At 43.5% G+C, this 24409-nt stretch overlaps 1 protein-coding gene across 1 annotated transcript in view; it reads right to left on the bottom strand.

The window, feature by feature from the left end:
- Positions 1–234: 234 nt before the first annotated feature.
- The window catches only part of LOC118397703 (androglobin-like), a 41129-nt gene continuing 16954 nt past the window's right edge, over positions 235–24409 (bottom strand). The window contains exons 7-14 of the mRNA XM_052470663.1: positions 21273–21448; positions 19973–20084; positions 14465–14622; positions 9851–10006; positions 9638–9728; positions 9371–9488; positions 1029–1212; positions 235–696 (exon numbers count right to left, since the gene is read on the bottom strand). Of these exons, the coding sequence (XP_052326623.1) occupies positions 505–696; positions 1029–1212; positions 9371–9488; positions 9638–9728; positions 9851–10006; positions 14465–14622; positions 19973–20084; positions 21273–21448 (1187 nt within the window). The 3' untranslated portion in view covers positions 235–504. The remainder of the gene's footprint in view (positions 697–1028; positions 1213–9370; positions 9489–9637; positions 9729–9850; positions 10007–14464; positions 14623–19972; positions 20085–21272; positions 21449–24409) is intronic.

The raw sequence follows: 24409 nt of genomic DNA on the forward strand, positions 1-24409 counted from the left end.
ATCTGGTGATCCAGTCAATACTGTGACCTTCAAAACAGCAGATGAATATAAAGGTAAAATCAATAATGTGTAGGTATTAAAGATGTCCCTGGCGTTCTTTAGAGGGAAATTATCAATAATTGAGAAAATGACTGACAACTGGATTCTGTGCATTTTCTATTTCTGTCATTTTGATGTCTGCAAATATGTTTTCTTGCAATGGGCAAGATGTTTCACTGTATAGTGTAAGCAACCTAAGGTTTGAGTCCTCCAGACAGCTGACACGGTGTTTTAATGACAGACAGAAAGAACAGACACCATTGCAGCACTATCAGAATGAGACTGGAATAACAAATACATGTGAATAGTACTATTTGCAATAAAATAATATTTTCTAAACACTGAAGTAAAAAAACTTTAGGTGAATATTGCTCTCTATAAATATTGCTCTATATCGTAACGACGGACTCAGATTGGCTGACAATCAAGGAGGAGTTGGGGACAGTCAAGGCGTACCCAATGGGATCACTTCTTCTTGCTGGCACTCTTGGCCTGCTTGCTGGGTTGCTGGGCGGCGTTCTTCTCAAGCTCCACCTGCCTAGCGGCCTCCAGAGCCATCTCTTCCTCCTCCTGACGATGAAGCTCCGCCTCCAGTAGCCGGTTTCGGAACACCTCCCGGGCCGCCAGCACCTTCTGACGCTGCACTCCCAGCGCCACCTGGACAGAGAGAGGGGGAAGAGGACAAAGTAGGTGGTACGAGAGAAGGACAGAGAGAAAGACAAAGAGAGACGGTCAACTGATATCCTAGCCTCACGAGTTCCCACAAATGGTGAACCATTCATGTAAGCTCGCACGATCAAGCGGCTCGGAAGGCTACTGATATCCTGTCCCGTCCCTTTTCCTCTCAAAGTCATAACAGTATGAATCATAGTTTTATACCGTTTGTGCAGAGTTGTTCTGTTCTCTGTGTTGTGTGTACGTGTGTGTGTGTATGTGTGTGTGCACGTACCTGTGCGTTATATGTACAACCCTGTTAACCCTGTGCTGACCTGTAGGCCGTCGTACATCTCCAGCTGGCGTCTCTTGAGCTCCTTCCTGTTAGCCTGCTCCTGCCTGCGGTGTTCCAGCACAGTGTCTCTGACCAACCTGAAGCCCTGGATCTGCTCGAAACGCTCCCTCCGCTGGGCCTCCTCCATCACCTGGTCCTTCAGAACAGGAACCTCCTGCTGCCTCCTACACAGTAGAGCACAGCATACAGGGCAACATGCTTAGTTAGGTAGAATATCTGGGGCCAAATGTGTCAAGCGTCTCAGAGTAGGAGTGCTGATTGAGCCTCAGTTTAGCCTTTTAGATCATCACGAAAAAGATTACATGGACAGAGGGGACCTGGGACTGGATTCACAAAACATTACTTATGAAAAAACATTAAGAAGTCTCTTAAGGAAAAAAATAGGAAGTTCATAAGAGTTTGTAAATGCAATTCCTCAAAATGTTCTTAGGAATTCGTAGTTTCCTTAGGAACTTCATAAATGTCTTATGTGGCATTGACATTAGTAACGTGCTTGAAACCAATAAATAAGCCTATGTGACAGGGATGATCGGATTGAGTTATTTCGTTATTTTTCACACATCATATAGCCATCAGACTAGCTATATCAAAATAAAAAAAATGGTCAACCAAGAAAAGAGATTGAAGTGAAGGTGGAGGAAATAGCAGCCAGGAGAAAGGTTGCTGTTCGGGAGACTTGATAACTTGATAACCAAAAAGAAAGGACAGGCGAGAGTGTCCGAGTCTGTCTCTGCCGTCAGGGGTATGGCAAGGGACAGTGACGCCGTAAAAAAAGAGGTGGTCCGCCATTTTTTATTTGATTTTTTATTTCACCTTTATTTAACCAGGTAGGCTAGTTGAGAACAAGTTCTCATTTGCAACTGCGACCTGGCCAAGATAAAGCATAGCAGTGTAAACAGACAACACAGAGTTACACATGGAGTAAACAATTAACAAGTCAATAACACAGTAGAAAAAAAGAGAGTCTATATACATTGTGTGCAAAAGGCATGAGGAGGTAGGCGAATAATTAAAATTTAGCAGATTAACACTGGAGTGATAAATGATCAGATGGTCATGTACAAGTAGAGATATTGGTGTGCAAAGTAGAAAAGTAAATAAATAAAAACAGTATGGGGACGAGGTAGGTAAAATTGGGTGGGCTATTTACCGATAGACTATGTACAGCTGCAGCGATCGGTTAGCAGCTCAGATAGCAGATGTTTGAAATTGGTGAGGGAGATAAAAGTCTCCAACTTCAGCGATTTTTGCAATTCGTTCCAGTCACAGGCAGCAGAGAACTGGAACGAAAGGCGGCCAAATGAGGTGTTGGCTTTAGGGATGATCAGTGAGATACACCTGCTGGAGCGCAGGGTTGTACCTGGTGGGTTCCTTGATGATTTGTGTGAGATTGAGGGCATCTAGCTTAGATTGTAGGACTGCCGGGGTGTTAAGCATATCCCAGTTTAGGTCACCTAACAGAACAAACTCTGAAGCTAGATGGGGGGCGATCAATTCACAAATGGTGTCCAGGGCACAGCTGGGAGCTGAGGGGGGTCGGTAGCAGGCGGCAACAGTGTGAGACTTATTTCTGGAGAGAGTAATTTTTAAAATTAGTAGTTCGAACTGTTTGCGTATGGACCTGGAAAGTATGACATCAAGTAGGCTGCTAAGAAGAAGGGAGATGAGAGACCATTCATGTGGACAAGCTGGAGGAGAAGGTGTCGCCCATCATAGAGATGGTGGTAAGAGGGACTACGCGACCGGTAAGTTAGTTAGCGATGTTAGCTAGCTAATGTGTTGGCTATTAAGACATTATAGCCAACATAGCTAACGACATTAACATTAGCTAAGCTTGCCATGTTGTTCTTTGCAAATTGACAAGATAGTGCTAGCAATTTAACACTTCTAGAATATTGTAATATATTGTTAATTACTAGCTAGCTAGGTAATGCGTGGTTCATTTGTATTCTTGCTGTATTTAAATATCCGGTAGCCAACTGTGTCTGTAGCGTAAGAAAACGTTCATGATTACGAAAGTGTTTAGCTGTCCTAAAGTTAAGCACATTTCCAAGAAGAAATCTTAAAGCATTATTTTCAAGAATCCCATTTCTTCTTAAGTTTTTTCTTAGGAAGAAACTTAGGAAAAACCTTAAGAACATTTCCAATAACTTTATTGAGGAATAGCAACTGTGCTTAACTTTCTTCTTAAGTCTATAGTTAAGGAAACATGTCAGTTAAGAAGAAATATATATTTTTTGTGAAGGTTTTGTGAATCCGGTCCCTGATCCTAGATCAGCACTCCTATTCTGAGACTGGTACATACGGCCCCACAGCGGTCTATATGAAACAGATATATATGAAAGACATTGAAACAGAACAATTCCTTATCATAAGCATTTAAACTCATGATAAGGTCATAAGCTCATTAACTGTGTAACAGTACTCTTCTGGCGTTGTGTACATCAGTCATCGACACGGAACTCCAATATGTAGCACCAATCATGTAGCTTTATTCTGATAAGAACGACACAAGATTGCACGTCATGCAATGCCCGTCTCACCATCCAACTCTGCACTCACGCACGCTGGTTTGGTGCTTGTTCACTGGGCAGTTACCAAAATAATACAATTACAATATAATATCTTTAACAATGTACCTGATAAGAACGACACAAGATTGCACGTCATGCAATGCCCGTCTCACCATCCAACTCTGCACTCACGCACTGTACAAAATATATGAACCCCCCCCACCAGACACAGTAATTTGCTAGCTAATACTGGCGTGAATTCTCTACAACAAAATGCACAACAAATATTCTCCAAAAACCCCTGCATCTTATGTGTGATGTTTGAATAACATTTACGAACTATTTGATATAAATTGTACATTTAAATAATCACTTGAGAGCATAAAATCACTTTTGACGTACGGTGCTTTGCAACCAACAACTTACCGCTGGTTTGGTGCTTGTTCACTGGGACGATTCTAACTGGAACATCCCCCCTCGTAAGCAAGCTACGCAAACCAGCCAATAAGATGCCATGTTGAGTAGGTGAAGGCAAGACAAACTCAAACCAAAAACCCATTGGCTTAACAATAAAGTGGCAAGGGGAATCACCAATATAACCCTGTTACAACTGCATATCATTGACCTTTCCTTGTCTCCTATCCCAGATCCTACACCCCCTCCCAACACACACACACACACACACATCCTCTGTCCCTCCCTCCCTCGGAGATGCCCATCTATCCTCATACTGTATGGAAGGAAAGATGATGCACTAGGCTGGTGTATGATGAGATGTCAGAAATAGACTGTAGGATAGGGCTGCAGAGTCGAGGCGTCTGGTCAGGGCCAGGTATGACTGAGTGTAGTGTGTCTCCTGGGGACCGGGGAGGAGAGGTGAGGTGGGTGAGGTATTTAAAGGTAGATTAGAAAAGGCTAAATATGGCTGTCTATTTCCCAAGGGGGGTGATGGGAGCTAATGGACTTAGGATGGTTAATGAACATCACCCTCTCCGCCCTCCGAGTGTGCCTGTGTGTCTGGAAGAGTGTGTGTGTGTCTGTGTGTAGAAGTGAGTGTGTGTGTGTCTGCAATTGTGTGTTTGCAGATGTGTGTGAATCAGGGCGGGTGTCTACAGCCATTAACCAGAGGAGCAGACGGCAGCACACACACACACACACACACTGGGACAAAAGGGGTGGGCTGGGGAGGGGTGAAGAGAGGGGCACGTCTCACAGGAGTGGCGGGCTTATTGGAACCCCAAAATAGCTCCTCAATTAATAAACCCAAATATCATCCCATTTATCATGTAGAACCAGCAGAGTAGAGATGAGAATGGGAGAGAGAGGAGAGGATAGAGGAGAGGAGAGCAGAGATCTGTATAAACCTTGCAGTCTGTCTCTCCTACATTTGCAACATTGTTTCAATATTCAAATTAGATCTCCAGCTGTCTCATAGTGATGAATGTGTCGGGATGAGACCGACAGGCAGGCAGAGTGAGCACATTTTCTATGCCAGGCGAATTTGCGCCTGGATGAATAAAAAAAACGTCACTAGAAAACAGCTTAAACAAATACAAATGCAGCTACATTGCTGTTAGTCTGGCTAGACTTTTTGACGTGACTAAGTTAGCCGTAGTTGACTAGCTAGCAAGCAAGGGATAAGAACGTTGTCAGTCAGTATGGCAATGGAACATTTAGAACAAACTACTGGATCACGTCCATAGATACAGAACAAAAAGACTGAACAACTGGGTTGCGTCTCTGACAACCGAACTGATAGAACGGATGACCAGTCGGCTTGGTTAGCAACCCTAGATTTGTATTGGGACTACATCTCGTGGAAGGATGAAATTAATCAAATAATCAAAATAAAGTTTTAAAAAATTTGTCAAGCATTATTTAAATATGTTGGTAACCAAATATGTTGGTAACCATCCCCTCAAAGCCTGTGCATTCGGGAAGTATTTAGACCCCTTGAGTTTTTCCACATTTTGTTACGTTACAGCTATGTTTAAAAATGTATCAAATTGTTTTTTGCTCATAAATCTACACACAATACCTCACAATGACAAATTCGAAAACAGGTTTTTAGATATTTTTGCAAATGTATTACAAATAAAAAACGGAAATATGACATTTACATAAGTAGTGTGCATACATTCTACGTATGGGACCACCCATACGTAGAATGTATGCACACATGACTGTAAGTCGCTTTGGATAAAAGCGTCTGCTAAATGGCATGTATTATTATTATTATTATTGAGTATTCAGACTCTTTACTCAGTACTTTGTTGAAGCACCTTACAGCCTCGAGTCTTCTTGGGTATGAAGCTACGAGCTTGACACACCTGTATTGACACACCGGCCCACGCTTGGATTGCGTCCTACCTGACAGGTCGCTCCTACCAGGTGGCGTGGCGAGAATCTGTCTCCTCACCACGCGCTCTCACCACTGGTGTCCCACAGGGCTCTGTTCTAGGCCCTCTCCTATTCTCGCTATACACCAAGTTACTTGGCTCTGTCATAACCTCACATGGTCTCTCCTATCATTGCTATGCAGACGACACACAATTAATCTTCTCCTTTCCTCCTTCTGATGACCAGGTGGTGAATCGCATCTCTGCATGTCTGGCAGACATATCAGTGTGGATGACGGATCACCACCTCAAGCTGAACCTCGGCAAGACGGAGCTGCTCTTCCTCCCGGGAAGGACTGCCCGTTCCATGATCTCGCCATCACGGTTGACAACTGCATTGTGTCCTCCTCCCAGAGTGCTAAGAACCTTGGCGTGATCCTGGACAACACCCTGTCGTTCTCAACTAACATCAAGGCGGTGGCCCGTTCCTGTAGGTTCATGCTCTACAACATCCGCAGAGTACGACCCTGCCTCACACAGGAAGCGGCGCAGGTCCTAATCCAGGCACTTGTCATCTCCCGTCTGGATTACTGCAACTCGCTGTTGGCTGGGCTCCCTGCCTGTGCCATTAAACCCCTACAACTCATCCAGAACGCCGCAGCCCGTCTGGTGTTCAACCTTCCCAAGTTCTCTCACGTCACCCCGCTCCTCCGCTCTCTCCACTGGCTTCCAGTTGAAGCTCGCATCCGCTACAAGACCATGGTGCTTGCCTACGGAGCTGTGAGGGGAACGGCACCTCAGTACCTCCAGGCTCTGATCAGGCCCTACACCCAAACAAGGGCACTGCGTTCATCCACCTCTGGCCTGCTCGCCTCCCTACCACTGAGGAAGTACAGTTCCCGCTCAGCCCAGTCAAAACTGTTCGCTGCTCTGGCCCCCAATGGTGGAACAAACTCCCTCACGACGCCAGGACAGCGGAGTCAATCACCACCTTCGGAGACACCTGAAACCCCACCTCTTTAAGGAATACCTAGGATAGGATAAAGTAATCCTTCTCACCCCCCTTAAAAGATTTAGATGCACTATTGTAAAGTGGCTGTTCCACTGGATGTCATAAGGTGAATGCACCAATTTGTAAGTCGCTCTGGATAAGAGCGTCTGCTAAATGACTTAAATGTAATGTAATGTAAATGTATTTGGGGATTTCAGGCCAAAGAGTTCAATATTGGCTTCATCAGACCAGAGAATCTTGTTTCTCATGGTCTGAGAGTCCTTTAGGTGCCTTTTGGCAAACTCCAAGTGGTCTGTCATTTGCCTTGTATTGAGGAGTGGCTTCCGTCTGGCCACTCTACCATAAAAGCCTGATTGGTTGAGTGCTGCTGAGATGGTTGTCCTTCTGGAAGGTTCTCCCATTTCAGAGGAACTCTTTCAGAGTGACCATCGAGTTTTTGGTCACCTCCCTGTGTCACGCCTTGGTCATTGTATTTTGTGTTTTCGTTTTATGTTTGGTCAGGCCAGGGTGTGACATGGGTTTATGTTGTTGTATTTCGTATTGGGGTTTTTGTATTATTGGGATTGCGGCTGAGTAGGGGTGTTGTATGGGCTTGGCTGCCTGAGGCGGTTCTCAATCAGAGTCAGGTGATTCTTGTTGTCTCTGATTGGGAACCGTATTTAGGTAGCCTGGTTTCGCTGTGTATTTTGTGGGTGATTGTTCCTGTCTCTGTGTCGTTTCACCAGATAGGCTGTAATAGGTTTCACGTTCCGTTTGTTGTTTTCGTATTTGTATAGTTATTTCATGTATCGCTTTTTTCCTTTCATTAAAGACATGAGTAACCACTATGCTGCATTTCGGTCCGACTCTCATTCTACAAACGAAGAACGCCATTACACCCTGACCAAAGCCCTTCTCCCCCAATTGCTCAGTTTGGCCGGGCAGCCAGCTCTAGGAAGAGTCTTGGTGGTTTCAAAGTTCTTCCATTTAAGAATGATGGAGGCCACTGTATTCTTGGGGACCTTCAATTCTGCCAAAATGTTTGGGAATCCTTCCCCAAATTTGTGCCTCGACACAATCCTGTCTCGGAGCTCTACGGACAATTCCCTCGACCTCATGGCTTGGTTTTAACTCTGAAATGCACTGTCAACTGTGGGACCTTATATAGACAGGTGTGTGCCTCTCCAAATCATGTCCAATCAATTGAATTTACCACAGGTGGACTCCAATCAAGTTGTAGAAACATCTCAATGAAAACAGGATGCACCTGAGCTCAATTTCAAGTCTCACAGCAAACGGTCTGACTACTTATGTAAATAAGGTATTATTATAGGTTTTTTATTTTGAAAACATTTGCAAAAATGTCAAAAAACTGTCCTCGCTTTGTCATTATGTGGTATTGTGTGTAGAATAATGAGGGAAAACATTTACTTGATCCATTTTAGAATAAAGCTGCAACAAAACAAAATGTGGAAAAAGTCAAGGGGTCTAAAAGCTTCCCGAATGCACTGTGTTCAGCAGTACCAATATATCCTCCAAACAACGGCTTTGAGGGCATTATCACTTCAATAGAGGCGTGTGATCTTGTCATGCTGCTGTTTAAAGCTCCAATGGAAGCTGGGGTTGCAACCCCAGAGAGGACCAGAAAGAAAAGCTAGCGAGGCTAAACTTGCTGATGTATGGAGACTGGGAGGGCTGCTGAGTAGGCAGGCACACACACACACACACACACACTCTCTGAAGGAAGGAGAACTAGTAGACAGAAGGCAGTCTATCCACTATTGCCTTATGAGGAGGAAAATTAAACATTGTCTTCAACAAACACACTGAGTAATAGTGTCCAGGGCTTAGCTACAGATTGGAATTATCCCCCTCTCACCTTCTACCCCTGTGTCAATAAAATGTCCACAGAACAGCTGCATTAAACTCCATTGATTATAACCCACTATCTATGACGAAGGAAGGATAAAACGTGAGGGTGCATTAGACACTGATCGCGCGCACGACAGAGAGCCATGGTGCAGATGAAAACAGCTTGTCCAGTGACAGCAGGAAATGAGCCAGGCCTGTGCATCACCTCAAGACCCTGCAAAGAGGGACCGATACACTGGGCTAGTCTGGGGTGGTGAGGGGACACATCACATTACCGTGGGTTACCGAGAGAGGAAACTAGGGTCACAGAGGGGACTGGAGATGAAGGGGAGAAGAGGGCAAGACAGCTGGTTAAATGGCTTCAGTGGATTGTACTCCATGGGTCAGGGAGACCCCTTTCCCTCTTACCAAACTGGAAAAACATATCACCAAAAGCAGTAATGCACAGAAGTGAAGTGAAGTGAAGTGAAGTGAGTGAGTGAGTGAGTGAGTGAGTGAAGTGAGTGAGTGAGTGAGTGAGTGAGTGAGTGAGTGAGTGAGTGAGTGAGTGAGTGAGTGAGAGAGAGAGAGAGGGAGGAGAGTGAATTATACTGAGAGAGAGTGAGACCTGATGAAGGGGGTGTAGTCCATAGGTAAGTGGTGCTGGGAGGGATCTGGTTGGCTGAGGAGAGCCAGCTCCTGATTGGACGGACTCATATGAGCATCAGGAGACTGGGAGTGGATAGCTGCAGGAGAACCAGAAAAATACACATCACTAAACCTACTAAACCTACTGTTCATAACTGGTGATCATTCCTTTCATCGACTGTTCTACAAAATACAATATGAAATTAAATACTCAGAGGTGTGCAGGTGAGTTTGCAGAGTGTGGTACCTGGCTCTCCACTCTCTGTTCCATCAGTGGGTGTGTCTGCATTGGCCCCACTTAGGAGTTTGTTAATGAACTGTAGTCTGGACTGGAGGGCCTGAAACACATTACAACATCCTCAATACTGTTTCATATCTATTGATATTGATTATTACTCAATCACCATGTCATGAGAGAGAGAAACAAAAAAGGAGAGATACACTATAGAGTCTGTTCTACCTTGATACACCTGCCAGGCTCAGCGGTCTCCCAGGCCTGTTTCATAGCTCTGATTTCATCCAGTCTCTCTGTGTCCTTCCTCACCTCAATTACCTCCGCATCACACTGGTCACTCACCACACGCAGCGTCCAGTAAGGCTTCGACTGATCCAGGCTCTATAAACACAAATAGCCTTCATAAGGGAGGTTACAGATATCTCCCAATATCTTTTTCTTATGGCACTATAGCCAGCCAGTCTTGCATAAAGAGAGAAGAGACACAGCTCCAAGTCATGATGTACTCACCTGTCTATCTCATCCATGCACATGACGGAGGATCATTTCTCAGCTCATCTATTCACAAATCATATCCGCTCTCCCTCGTTAAGCTAGTGCTGCATCAACGGTGCAGCAAAAACAGCGGCTACGTCAAAATTGAAATTTAGTCAAGGAGAGACTTTTAGAGAAATCTGCCTTTCAAATGGCATTGTCTTTAGTGGTTGTGACAAATATGCAGTGGAGAAAAGCAATTACAAAGGGAGCAGAGCATGGTCAGAGCTACAGCTTTAGTTAGGTCTATTAAAACAATACAGGGTTGCCTCCCGAGTGGCACAGCGGTCGAAGGCACTGCACCGCAGTGCAAGGGACCTCACTACAGACCTGGGTTCCCAGGCTGTGTTGTAGCCGGCTGCAACCGGGAGACCCATGAGGCGGTGCACAATTGGCCCTACGTCGTCCGGGTTAGGGAACGGTTTGGCCGGCAAGTCATTATCCAATCGCGCTTTAGTGACTCCTTGTTGCGGGCCAGGTGCATGCACGCTGACTTCGGTCGCCAGTTGTATGGTGTTTCCCCCAACACATTGGTGTGGCTGGCTTACGGGTTAAGCAAGCATTGTGTCAAGAAGCATTGCGGCTTGGCGGGGTCATGTGTCTGAGGACGCAAGGCTCTCGACCTTCGGCTCTCCCGAGTCCGTACAGGAGTTGCAGCAATGGGACAAGACTAACTACCAATTGGATTTCACGAAACTTGAGAAGAGAAACGGGTAAAAAGTATATATATATATATAAAAATATTTAGAGTACCAGTCAAAAGTTTGGACACACCTACTCATTCAAGGGTTTTTCCTTATTTTTACTATGTTCTACATTGTAGAATTATCGTGAAAATATCAAAACCATGAAATGACAATTATGTAGTGTCATGACTGCTTCACTGTGGGGATGGTGTTGTCATGACTGTCCTGACCAAGTCAGGTGACAGGAGACCAAATGGCATATTATTATGACCCCAACAGAGGACCAGGTCAGGTGAGATGTGGGGGTTTTATGACCACAACCCTACAGATAAATCTCAGGCCACAGACAAATTCCTTTGGTTACTAGGAGAACCAGCCTCAGAACATTAAACATGAAATGGGACTTTATGACCCCTCACGCCAATAGTGGTCATGACGATAAATAATAATAATATAATAATATAGGCCACAGACAAACTTCCTTTGTCCTGTTACTATGGAGAACCAGCCTCAGAAACATTAAACATGAAATAAAGGGACTTTGGACCAACTGAGCTACAGAAGGACCACAATAGATGTATAATAGATAGATGGAATATGAAAATGTATGTCATTTTGGTTTTGTTATTAAAGGTTAATAGATGACATTATTACGAAAACATTGTAACGTGAAGAGTCTTCCTAGTATATGTTTAATGTTTATACATTGTACGTTGTGTGGAAAATGTCCAAATCAAAGGGAATGTTTTGGGGAAGATGAAATGTGAAGTTAGTTGTCTAAAATTGGGTTTGAGTAAAATCTAGACCTTGCCTCATTAACTTGGTACGCCCAGTGAATTGCCCTAAAGGCGATTACGCCCACTTTTGACCCAAGGGTATAAAACCTGTGAGTAGAGAATTTACAGGAAGACTATGTGACCCAAGCTGCAAACAAGGTCGAAAAAGTAAACGAACCCAGAACGCAACACAAGTTTGAAGACAAAGAAATAGTTTTCTACCCAAGCTACGGATGAGTAGCTGTGTCTAAGCGGGTGAATTCAAGTCAAACCACCTAGCCTCCATCTCCCATCGAATCGTGGCATCTACACTATTTCTGTGAGCTCTGAGCTACAGAGTTGTCTGTCCTCAGAATACCCCTTCCAGAGCAAGGGTGAGGGAACAGACTCCTAAGCCAAAAGGACACTGACATCAGGAGGTCGATCAGAGAGGTGCGCTGGAGTAGTGCGTCATTGAGCAGCCTGAACGGTCCCCTGAACGGTCCACACAGAGAATCCTCGGAGATCTACCCCACGTAATTACATCATTATATTCTGACCCATAAGAGCAGCAGTTTGGGGCCGGGTTAGGGTTAGAATAGCATAGCTGACAAATTCACCCAAATGTATATTTCTCTCATGTACTTTATTTTTCCTCTCTCCCTTTGAAATCCCCATTTTGGGTAACACGCGCCATAGTGTGTTGGCCCGTTATGCTAAGTTCTAATCAATAGCCTATAATGTGTTTTGTCTATGTGTATCTTTTATCATCATTTTAGCTTTTTAGTAAATACATATTCAACTAAGATTGGTGTGGTATGAACTCATTGGTGAGACCCGGGTCCATGCAGATTCACGGGCTATATAACGTTCAGAACGAGATTGTAAGAGGTAACTGGTTAATTAGCGGCTGTTGTAAAATCGATATTCTTTGAGTTAATTTGGGAAATAGAAACTCAATAAAAACTAGTTTTCCCATGGTGCCCCAGGTTAATGAGTTAATAATTGCTTGATTCAGTTAATCACGCAATTAGAAACTATTAATCATTCGATGAACAACAGTCATCACATTAACTAATACAATGTCACGACGACCAAAAAAAGTGTTTAATCAAAATACATTTGAGATTCTTCAAAGTAGCCACCATTTGCCTCGATGACAGCTTTGCACACTCTTGGCATTCTCTCAACCAGCTTCACCTGGAATGCTTTTCCAACAGTCTTGAAGGAGTTCCCACACATGCTGAGCACTTGTTGGCTGTTTTTCCTTCACTATGCGGTCCAACTCATCCCAAAACATCTCAATGGGTTGAGGTCGCGTGATTGTGGAGGCCAGGTCATCTGATGCAGCACTCCATCACTATCCTTCTTGGTCAAATAGCCCTTACACAGCCTGTGTGTTTTGGGTCATTGTCATGTTAAAAACCAATAATAGTCCCACTAAGCGCAAACCAGATGGGATAGCGTATCGCTGTTGAATGCTGTGGTAGCCATGCTGGTTAAGTGTGGCTTGAACTCTAAATAAATCACAGACAGTGTCACCAGCAAAGCACCCCACACCATCACAATGCCTCCTCCTCTATGCTTCACAGTGGGAACCACACATGCAGAAATCATCTGTTCACCTACTCTGCATCTCACAAAGACACAGAGGTTGGAACCAAAAATAAAACATTTGGACTCATCAGACCAACGGACAGATCTCTACTGGGCTACCGGTGTTTCTTGGCCCAAGCAAGTCCCTTCCTTTTATTGGTGTCCTTTAGCAGTGGTTTCATCACTGCAATTCGACCATGAAGGCCTGATTCACTAAGTGTCCTCTAAACAGTTGATATTGAGATGTGTCTGTTACTTGAACTCTGTGAAGCCTTTATTTGGGCTGCAATTTCTGAGGATGGTAAATCTAATGAACTTATCCTCTGCAGTAGAGGTAACTCTGGGTCCTCCTTTCCTGTGGCGGTACTCAGGAGAGCCAGTTTCATCATTTCTTTTTGATCTTTTCACTCCGGTATCTCTACTTGCACATTCATCTTCTGCACATCTATCACTCCAGTGTTTAATTGCTACATTGTAATTATTTCGCCACTGTGGCCTATTTATTGGCTTTACCTCCCTTATCTTACCTCATTTGCACACACTGTATGTATACTTTTTCGAATGTGTTATTGACTGTATGTGTGTTCATTCCATGTGTAACTCTGTGTTGTTGTTTGAGTCGCACTGCTTTGCTTTATCTTGCCCAGGTCGCAGTTATAAATGAGAACTTGTTCTCAACTAGCCTACCTGGTTAAATAAGGTGAAATAAAAAAAAATAGCGCTTGATGGTTTTTGCGACTGCACTTGAAGAAACTTTCAGAGTTCTAGAAAAGTTCAGCATTGACTGACATTCATGTCTTAAATTGATGATGGACTGTCGTTTCTCTTTGCTTATTTGAGCTGTTCTTTCCATAATATGGACTTGGTTTTTACCACATAAGGCTATGTTCTGTATAACAACCCTACCTTGTCACAACACAACTGCTTGGCTCAAATGCATTACGGAAAGAAATTCCACAAATTAACTTTTAAGAAGGCACACCTGTTAATTGAAATGCATTCCAGGTGACTACCTCATGATGCTGGTTGAGAGAATGGATTGAGATAATAGAATACACTTATTAGGTTAGTCAAAGGCTTTTATCCAAAGCTACAAGTAAACACAACCATTTAGTAGATGCACAACTAATACTTTGAATCCTAAATAAACAAAGGAACAACTAGGTTATTATCAAGTAATGCCCATATTTCGCTTTCTAATGTCTATGTAAACAGCGTAGGGTATAATAATCAGCGGTGGTCAGCTGGCAGTTTGTAGTGTTACCTACCGTTTCCATCCTGGAGCCAGGCTTGGCTGGGGGTTTGTCCTTGTCCTTGTCACCTTTGCCCTTGCGACTGCCCTTGGGGGTGGATGACTTCTGGCCTTCGCTGCTCTGGGCTTCACCACTGACCGGAGTTGCCGGGTCCTCATGCTTCTCCCCGTGCACTATGACCAAGGACCAATGAGAAAAGAGGTCAACGATCAGATGGTCAGTAGCAGGAAAGATACACGCACTGTACCTATCAATCAAAGGAAATCAATCAAATGTATTTGTATAGCTCTTATTAAAAATACATAGAGTGGCTTGCGAAAGTATTCACCCTTCATTGGCATTTTTCCCATTTTATTGCCTTACAACCTGGAATTAAAATAGATTTTTTGGGGGTTTGTATAATTTGATTTACAAAACATGCCTACAACTTTGAAGATGCAAAAAATGTTGAAACATACAAGAAATAAGACAAAAAAACAGAAACTTGAGCGTGCATAACTATTCACCCCCCAAAGTCAATCCTTTGTAGATCCACCTTTCGCAGCTCTGTGGAGTATACGGCCTAAAGTGGTCCTGTGGACAGATACTCCAATCTCCGCTGTGGAGCTTTGCAGCTCCTTCAGGGTAATCTTTGGTCTCTTTGTTGCCTATATGATTTAATGCCCTCCTTGCCTGGTCGGTGAGTTTTGGTGGGCGGCCCTCTCTTGGCAGGTTTGTTGTGGTGCCATATTCTTTCCATTTTTTAATAATGGTGCTCTGTGGGATGTTCAAAGCTTCTGAAATGTTTTTTTTTACCTGATCTGTACTTCTCCACAACTTTGACCCTGACCTGTTTGGAGAGCTCATTGGTCTTCATGGTGCCGCTTGCTTGGTGGTGTTGCCCCTTGCTTAGTGGTGTTGCAGACTCTGGGCCCTTTCAGAACAGGCATATATATACTGAGATCATGTGACACTTAGATGGCACACATGTGGACTTTATTCAACTAATAATGTGACTTCTGAAGGCAATTGGTTGCACCAGATCTTATTTAGGGGCGTCATAGCAAAGGGGCTAAATATATATGCCCACACCACTTTCAGGTTTTTATTTATTTAAATTTTTTGAAACAAGTTATATTTGTCATTTAACCTCAACAATTTGGACTATTTTGTTTATGTCCATTACATGAAATCCAAATAAAATCAATTTAAATTACAGGTTGTAATGCAACAAAATAGGAAAAACGCCAAGGGGATGAATACTTTTGCAAGGCACTGTACAGTATGTAAAAAAAAGCACTTAGCAATGCAAGCCTGATAGATACATTGATATTTTAATAACTTCTTAGTCTTGATTAGAGATTATGTGAGAGTATTCTGTGAATTATTCTGTGAGAGTAATCTGTGCATTGTGTATCTGACTTGCTTAGGTCTATATTCCTGTCAAGGTCTGATGCCTTCCTGCTGTTTACACAGTGGAATGGCAACGATCAAGCCATTCCAAACAACATTTACACAAGGGAACGCCATTTGTGCGATACCATAATTGCTTTGAAAAACAACCAATGTGCATTTCCAATTCTGCTTGACAGGGCATTAAATGAAAAGCAATTATCCAGCCATTAAAATTAGGCAAAATTGTGTTTTTAATCCAAAAGTATTATGACCAATTTAGTCATTCGCATTAGTCCGTTCACACTCTATTGAGTAAATATTAAGTGTACAACCACAACATCAGTGTGTGTTGGAGACAGTGTGCGTGCTAGATGGCACTGTTGCACAGTGTTGGCTAGTACTACTGCAAATCAATGCAAAGCTACTGCTGCTATTCTTCAAGTCCCCCTTTTCCAATAGAAATTATTGATAATCCCTCATTTTAATTGACAACCTGTCACATGTACTGAAGGGGTTGATAACTACAGAGCATGATGCTCACCACACCCAGTCATTGTGATCCCGACTCAACACTACCAATAACATCCCTATTCAGTAAACCCCCCTCCCCGTTTTCACATTTAATAGAAGTCCCTCTGTTTTGTCCATATCACAGACAATAATATCAAGGAAGTGAAGCAATGGCAATGGCTAGCAGTGCTGCGCCACCTAGCTTGGAAATCACCGTGTACTACAGTGCATTCGGAAAGTCTTCAGAACCCTTGACTTGTTCAACATTTTGTTACTCTACAGCCTTATTTTCAAATGGATTAAATTGTCCCCCCCGCCCCTTATCAACCTACCCATAATACCCCATAATGACAAAGGAAAAAAAATGTTTTAGAAATGTATAACACGTGTAAAACATTAATATTCAGTACCTTGTTGAAGCAACTTTGGCAGCGATTACAGCCGTGAGTTTTCTTGGGTATGACGCTACCGTCATTGTAAAAAATAATTTGTTCTTAACTGACTTTCCTAGTTAAATTAAGGTTAAATAAAAAATGAAATAAAAATACAAGTTGGCACAACTGTATTTGAGGAGTTTCTCCCATTCTTCTCTGCAGATCCTCTCAAGCTCTGTCAGGTTGGATGGGGTGCATCCCTGCAAAGCCATTTTCAGGTCTTTCCAGAGATGTTCGATTGGGTTCAAGTCTGGGCTCTGGCTGGGCCACTCAAGGACATTCAGAGACTTGTCCTGAAGCCACTCCTGCGTTGTCTTGGCTGTGTGCTTAGGGTCGTTGTCCTGTTGGAAGGTGAATATTTCACCCCAGTCTGAGGTCCTGAGCGCTCTTGGAGCAGGGTTTCATCAAGAACCTCTCTGTACTTTGCTCTGTTCATCTTTCCCTCGATCCTCACTAGTCTCCCAGTCCGTGCCGCTGAAAAACAAGACCACAGTATGATGCTGCCACCACTGTGCTTCACCATAGGGAGTCCATCCAGACATGACACTTGGCATTCAGGCTAAAGAGAATCTTGGCTTCATCAGACCATGTTTCTCATGGTCTGAGAGTCCTTTAGGTGCCTTTGGCAAACTCCAAGCGGGCTGTCATGTGCCTTTTACTGAGGAGTGGCTTCCGTCTGGCAACTCTACCATAAACGCTTGATAGGTGGAGTGCTGCAGAGATGGTTGTCCGTCTGGAAGGTTCTCCCATCTCCACAGACAAACTCTGGAGTTCTGTCAGAGTTACCATCGGGTCCTTGGTCACCTCCCTGACTAAGGACCTTCTCCCCCGATTGCTCAGTCTGGCCGGGCAGCCAGCTCTAGGAAGAATCTTGGTGGTTTCAAACTTCTGCCATTTAAGAATGATGGAGGCCACTGTATTCTTGGGGACCTTCAACCCTGCATTACTTTTTTGGTACCCTTCCCCAGATCTGTGCCTCGACACAATCCTGTCTCGGAGCTCTTCCTTCAGTTGCTTGGTTTTAGCTCTGACATGCACTGTCAACTGTAGGACCTTAAATAGACCAATATGTGCCTTCCCAAATCATGTCCAATCAATTGAAATTACCACAGGTGGACTCTAAACAAGTTGTAGAAACATCTCAAGGATGATCAATGAAAACAGGATGCACTCAAGCTCAATTTCGAGTCTCAGTGCAAAGGGTCTGAATACTTGTGTAAATAATGCAAAACATTCTAAAAACCTGATTTTTGCGTGGTCATTCTGGGTTATTGTGTGTAGATTGATGAGGAAAACATTATAAGGCTGTAACGTAACTAAATGTGGAAAAGGGGGTCTGAACACTTTCTGAATGCACTGTATATACCATGTGGAAGATTTATTTGTCATCGGTATGTACACTTATATCCAACCTGTATCCTAAAGAGAAAATAAACTTTGCCCTCCTTTAAGTAAACAAGCAGTCATGTTTCAATCACATGCATTAAGCAGACCATTTCCTAGTCATTTAACCAGGACCAAGTCAATGAAGAACCTGCTATCATTCTAAGTGTATTGAGGTGTTGGTTGAGGTGCTTCAACGGCCAGTAGCAGCTACAAAGAGAGCATGATGTAACCATGAGCTGTTCCCACACCGCTGAGACACAGAGTTAAACTGGGCAAAATTAATTCACTTTCCTGCTGCCAAGATATTTCCCAGGGTACCAGGGGGCAAGAAGCCAACTTCATTTGACTTCATGACCCAGTTTCACTGGCTTATTGGAAAACTAAGGGGGGGCACACACACACACGGAAAACTCAGTAACCCAGTCATGTTTTTTACACTAACGACCAGCACTTTAAAACGTTATGTCAGATCTATTAGACAAATAGGACTCTCTTTTCCTTTAGAATCAATAGACACATACCGGTAGGCATGAGAATTCAAGACTGCCTCAATGGACACTGACACACACGCACATGCATACATAGAGAACCTGATTTTCTGCTGTGCAAACTGAATGGGTACAGGAATTACTTTCCAGATTGCAAGATTGAGAAGACAAAAGTAATAATAATATATGCCATTTAGCAGACGCTTTTATCCAAAGCGACTTACAGTCATGTGTGCATACATTCTACGTATGGGTGGTCCCAGGAATCGAACCCACTACCCTGGCGTTGCAAGCGCCATGCTCTACCAACTGAGCTACAGAAGGACCACAAGGAATTGTAATATTATTAGGCAAACAATTATCTTCAGGCAATCATGCAAATCTGACTGCACTCACCTCGTCTCACCCCCCTAGGAAAAACTCCCTAGAAAGGCCAGAACCTAGGAAGAAACCTAGAGAGGAACCAAGCTATAAGGGTGGCCAGTCGTCTTCTGACTGTGCCATGTGGTGATTATAACAGAACATGGCCAAGATGTTCAAATGTTCATAGATGACCAGCAGGATTAAATAATAATAATCACAGCTATATTCATCTGCCTTTCATTAGGGATTTGATTAAAGCCCCATGGCTAGTCACAGGGAGAACAGACAGACCTGCCTGCCTGCTGCATATCTGGCACATTTCAGATGCAACATGCAAAATAATACGCTCGGAAAACAAACACAGGGATGCGACATCCGATCAGAATTCAGAGGAAAACATTGGGGGCTTCTGAAATGCAATATGTAATATGGAAATGTAATTACTATCCTCGTGCATATTGGGGGCATTATCTGAATTGCAATGTGAATGAATAATATGATTCCAACCCAAATAGTCAGTATATTTTAAAGTAAAGTTGAAACCTGACCAAAAATAACCCCAATATCTCATTGGGATATTAGCCTATTGCTTCAGACAGCAGAGTAGTGTACCTGACCACAGATGGGGTGAAGTGAGGTGACCAGAGTGGACAAACTGTCCGAGCCAGAAGAGAAGATTCAAACTCGTTTTTTTTTGGTCTGGGACAAAATTCAAGAACTCAGTACAGGTCATATCCCCCTTCATGTCATTCACTCCCGCAGATTACAAACAAATATGTCGGTGGGACTTGGACGGCCTTGCTTAATGTCTGTGCAGAAGAGAATATTATAATTCAGAGCCTCTCATTGGCTGCTGGGCTCTCTATGTGGCAGGATTGTGGGTATTGTTGCATTTGTGATTTTCTGGTGTGTTCTTTATGGGGCCTGCTGAAGGGGATTGTGCATCTATGAGTGGCTGGTGTGAGTACCTTTCATCTCGTTCCTCTCCAGCTCCCTGAGCGTATGGACGAAGGCCATCTGAGAGTTGTCGAGAGCCCAGCTCTTATGCAACACCTCCGCCACCACTATGTACTTATGGCCCTGAGAGAACGAGAGACAACAGTCATCCATAACAACAACACACACAAACAAGTACACCTCTACCTGCCCTGCACTATGCACACAACCTTCAAATTCAGGGAACACAGTCAACAATTCTAGCTATAGCAGTTATAGCATTTCGGTCTGAGACGAGAGAGAAAGAGAAAAACATCATAACACAACCGCCACAGATAAACATCAGCAGCACCGAAAGCCACTGTCAGTGATACAGTATGTACTGAGTCACAGAGATAGAGACACAGTAAATATCACATTTAGTTTGTTTTTCCCCTTTGTGATGATTTAGATACATGTATAACATAGTTCTAACAGTATGCTGTTTAGAGTGGTGTAAAATAAGTTTGCAAGTGAGCATCAATATGTTAGTGTAGGGGCCACCAGCATCTTCATAATTGACTTTGGCTCCAAGCCACTATAATCCTGATCAATACCTCTTCATTCTGATCTATCGTACCTGAACATCACTCCATCTGATCAGAGGTTGGGCTCTCGAGTGGCGCACCGGTCTGAGGCACTGCATCTCAGTGCTAGGGGCGTCATTACAGGCCCTGGTTCAATTCCAGGCTGTATCACAACCAGACGTAATTGGCAGTCCCATAGGGCGGCGCACAATTGGCCCAGCGTTGTCCGGGTTTGGCCGGAGTAGGTTGTCATTGTAAATAAGAATTTGTTCTTAACTGACTTGCCTAGTTAAATAAAGGTTAAATAATAATTTTTGAAAAAGAGGTTTGCCAGTAGCTCATTAATATTGATGCTACAGGGTTGTTTTTGCTGTTTGATGTAACAGAGCTGAGAGAATGCTCAATAATTTGCTTCTGAAGAGAGGTTTCACCCAAAGACAGCGAAGTCCATTGAAGGGTACAAAGTGACTCAGATAAACAGTAGCCGAGAGTGTGTGTGAACCAAACTTTCCGATACCGTCTGTGTGAGGTCTGGCGGCAAACTCAGTAGCGACTCATAAATCATGTCAAAATCAGAGCCTGCCTGATAGGTAGAGAGATAAGAGAGCATACGATAACAAAACAACTCCCCAATTATTTTGTATCTTCACTCCACATCCAACCCTTTGCTTCCTACTTCCCCTAGTCCAGAGTGTGGGTCTGTGTGTGTTACAGCAGAATCTTTCATATGGGCGATGGTTGAAAGGTGAGCTGTCAGCGGTGATACCATAGTCTCCATGGGCGGCTGGGTCTGGGCGTGAGGCTGGTTCTGGGTCTGGTCGGTCAGGTGGGGAGTCTCCATGGCCATGCCTTCCTGGCCCCCTCCTCCCTGGGTAGAGCCAATCACTCTGGCCTCTTCCTGACTCTGCTTTCCATCCGCCTGGGGGGGTCCGCAGGAGGCGGCTGTGACACGCAAAACACAATATTGATTTTCATTGACACATCTACCATTGAGGGGAGTCGACCTGGTTATTTCACAGTATTATACACTAACGGAAAACTGTCATTTATATGGTAATTTAGGGTATTATTAAGAGTAAAAATTGTACTCTGAAATGGTTTACTGCAGTATACTGTAAATTATGGTGCATTGTGGGAAAATGTCATGGGTAGGGAAAGAATTGCTGCATTTCAAATGGTACTGTAATACCACCCTAATGAAAACAGTACTGTGCCGTATCTTTGGAGCGCCAAAAACCTTTTGACCATTCGTAGGTGCATGTTATTGTTGTTTCGGGCTCATTAACATATGTGGAGGCGTGCCTTATAATAGGCTATATTAGTTATACACATGAGTGAGGTTGCTGTAAGAATTTTAATTACAATTTAACCCGCTCAGCCCAGTCAAAACTGTTCGCTGCTCTGGCCCCCCAATGGTGGAACAAACTCCCTCACGACGCCAGGACAGCGGAGTCAATCACCACCTTCCGGAGACACCTGAAACCCCACCTCTTTAAGGAATACCTAGGATAGGATAAAGTAATCCTTCTCACCCCCCTTAAAAGATTTAGATGCACTATTGTAAAGTGGCTGTTCCACTGGATGTCATAAGGTGAATGCACCAATTTGTAAGTCGCTCTGGATAAGAGCGTCTGCTAAATGACTTAAATGTAAATGTAAACATGTAAAGGGGACAGATTGGAGAGGCTGCCAGTCTTAAACGTTAAATGGTTGAGCGTTTTGCCCCGTAGTCACCGCCAGTTTGGATGCCTTTGTTAAGGCCTCTAGAAGTGCAAGTCATATAAAACACCAAATGTTCATGCTGTAATGTGCAAACACTATACCTAGCCTCAAAACTGCTTGTACCAATCCCTTGTAATTACAGTAAAATACAAAACACCTCCATTCATTCATTCATTCATTCCGATTACGCTATTGTACTGTCATAACACAGTACTTGCTTTGATACCGTATTTATAATACAGTAGACGTACATAATTGTACTTTCCACTGAACATGCCTGTTACTGCCAAATTCACAGCAATCCCTTTACAGTGTACATACTAAAATGTTAATATGCAGGTTAGATCGAATATTCAGTCCTCAGTTTCACTTTTCTATCATTTGTCCCCTGACCAACTCACTAATTACAAATTACACAATTCTGAGAGACTCTTATCCCCTTGCCCAACCCTACAGGGAACATTCACCCTCAATTGTTGTTTACTCTGCCATCAGTAAAGTTTAAGTATCAGAAAACAGCATTGTTGATTAATGTTGTGCCTTCCGGACTGGATCTGATTGTGATTGACAGGTTGGCTGCAGGCCTGGCTGATAGACAATTCATTGATTCAAATCAAATTATATTTGTCACATACACATGTTTAACAGATATTATTGCGGGTGTAGCGAAATGCTTGTGTTTCTAGCTCCAACAGTGCAGTAATATCTAACAATTCATAACAATACACACAACCTAAAAGTTAAAGAATGGAATTAAGGAATATATAAATATTAGGATGAGCAATGTCGGAGTGGCATTGACTAAAATACAGTAGAATAGAATACAGTATATACATGAGATGATTAAAGCAAAAATATGTAAACATTATTAAAGTGACTAGCGTTCAATTATTAACAGTGGCCAGTGATTTCAAGTCTATGTATATGGAACATCAGCCTCGAAGATGCAAGGTTACGTAACCACTTGGAAGCCACTTAGTGATGGCTATTTAACAGTCTGATGGCCTTGAGATAGAAGCTGTTTTTCAGTCTCTCGGTCCCAACTTTGATGCACCTATACTGACCTTGCCTTCAAGATGATAGTGGGGTGTACAGTGGCTCGGGTGGTTGTTGTCCTTGATGATCTTTTTGGCCTTCATATGACATCGGGTGCTGTAGGTGTCCTGGAGGGCAGGTAGTTTTTCCCCGATGATGCGTTGGGGAGACCGCACCACCCTCTGGAGAGCGCTGTGGTTGCGGCCGGTGCAGTTGCCATACCAGGCGGCGATACAGCCAGACAGGATGCTCTCAATTGTGCATCTGAAAAAGTTTGTGAGGGTTTTAGGTGCCAAGCCAAATTTCTTCAGCTTCCTGAGGTTGAAGAAGCACTGTTGTGGACCATTTCAGAACGTTAGTGATGTGTACCCCGAAGAACTTGAAGCTTTCCACCTGCTCCACTGCAGTCGCGTTGATGTGGATGCTGTTTCCTGAAATCCACGATCAGCTCATTTGTTTCGTCGACATTGAGTGAAAGGTTATTTTCCTGGCACCACACTCCAAGGGCCCTCACCTCCTCTCTGTAGGCTGTCTCGTCATTGTTGGTAATCAGTTCTACTATTGTTGTGTCGTCTGCAAACTTGATGATTGAAATGGATGTGTGCATGGCCACGCAGTCATGGGTGAACAAGGAATACAGGAGGGGTCTGAGCACACACCCTTTTGGGGCCCCGGTGTTAAGGATCAGCAAAGTGTAGATGTTGTTTTCTACATTCACCACCTGGGGGCAGCCTGGCAGGAAGTCCATGACCCAGTCGCACAGGGCAGTGTTCAGACCAAGGGCACCGAGCTTAATGATGAGCTATGGTGTTGAATGCTGAGCTATAGTCAATGGACAGCAAGGTGTTTAGCTGTCGGTGTCCGAAGTGGCTAGTTTTCCATTTGTAGTTTGTGATTGTCTGTAAACCCTGCCACATACAGTACCAGTCAAAACTTTGGACACACCTACTCATTCCAGGGTTTTTCTTTATATGTTCTATTTTCTACATTGTAGAACAATAGTGAAGACAATAAAACTATGAAATAACACACAATAACACAGAAAAATTTAGTAACCGAAAAAGTGTTGAACAAATCAAAATATACAGTGGCAAGAAAAAGTATGTGAGCCCTTTGGAAATACCTGGACATCTGAATAAATCGATC

This window comes from Oncorhynchus keta, chromosome 19 (genome assembly GCF_023373465.1).
Source record: "Oncorhynchus keta strain PuntledgeMale-10-30-2019 chromosome 19, Oket_V2, whole genome shotgun sequence".
NCBI classification, from domain to species: Eukaryota; Metazoa; Chordata; class Actinopteri; order Salmoniformes; family Salmonidae; genus Oncorhynchus; species Oncorhynchus keta.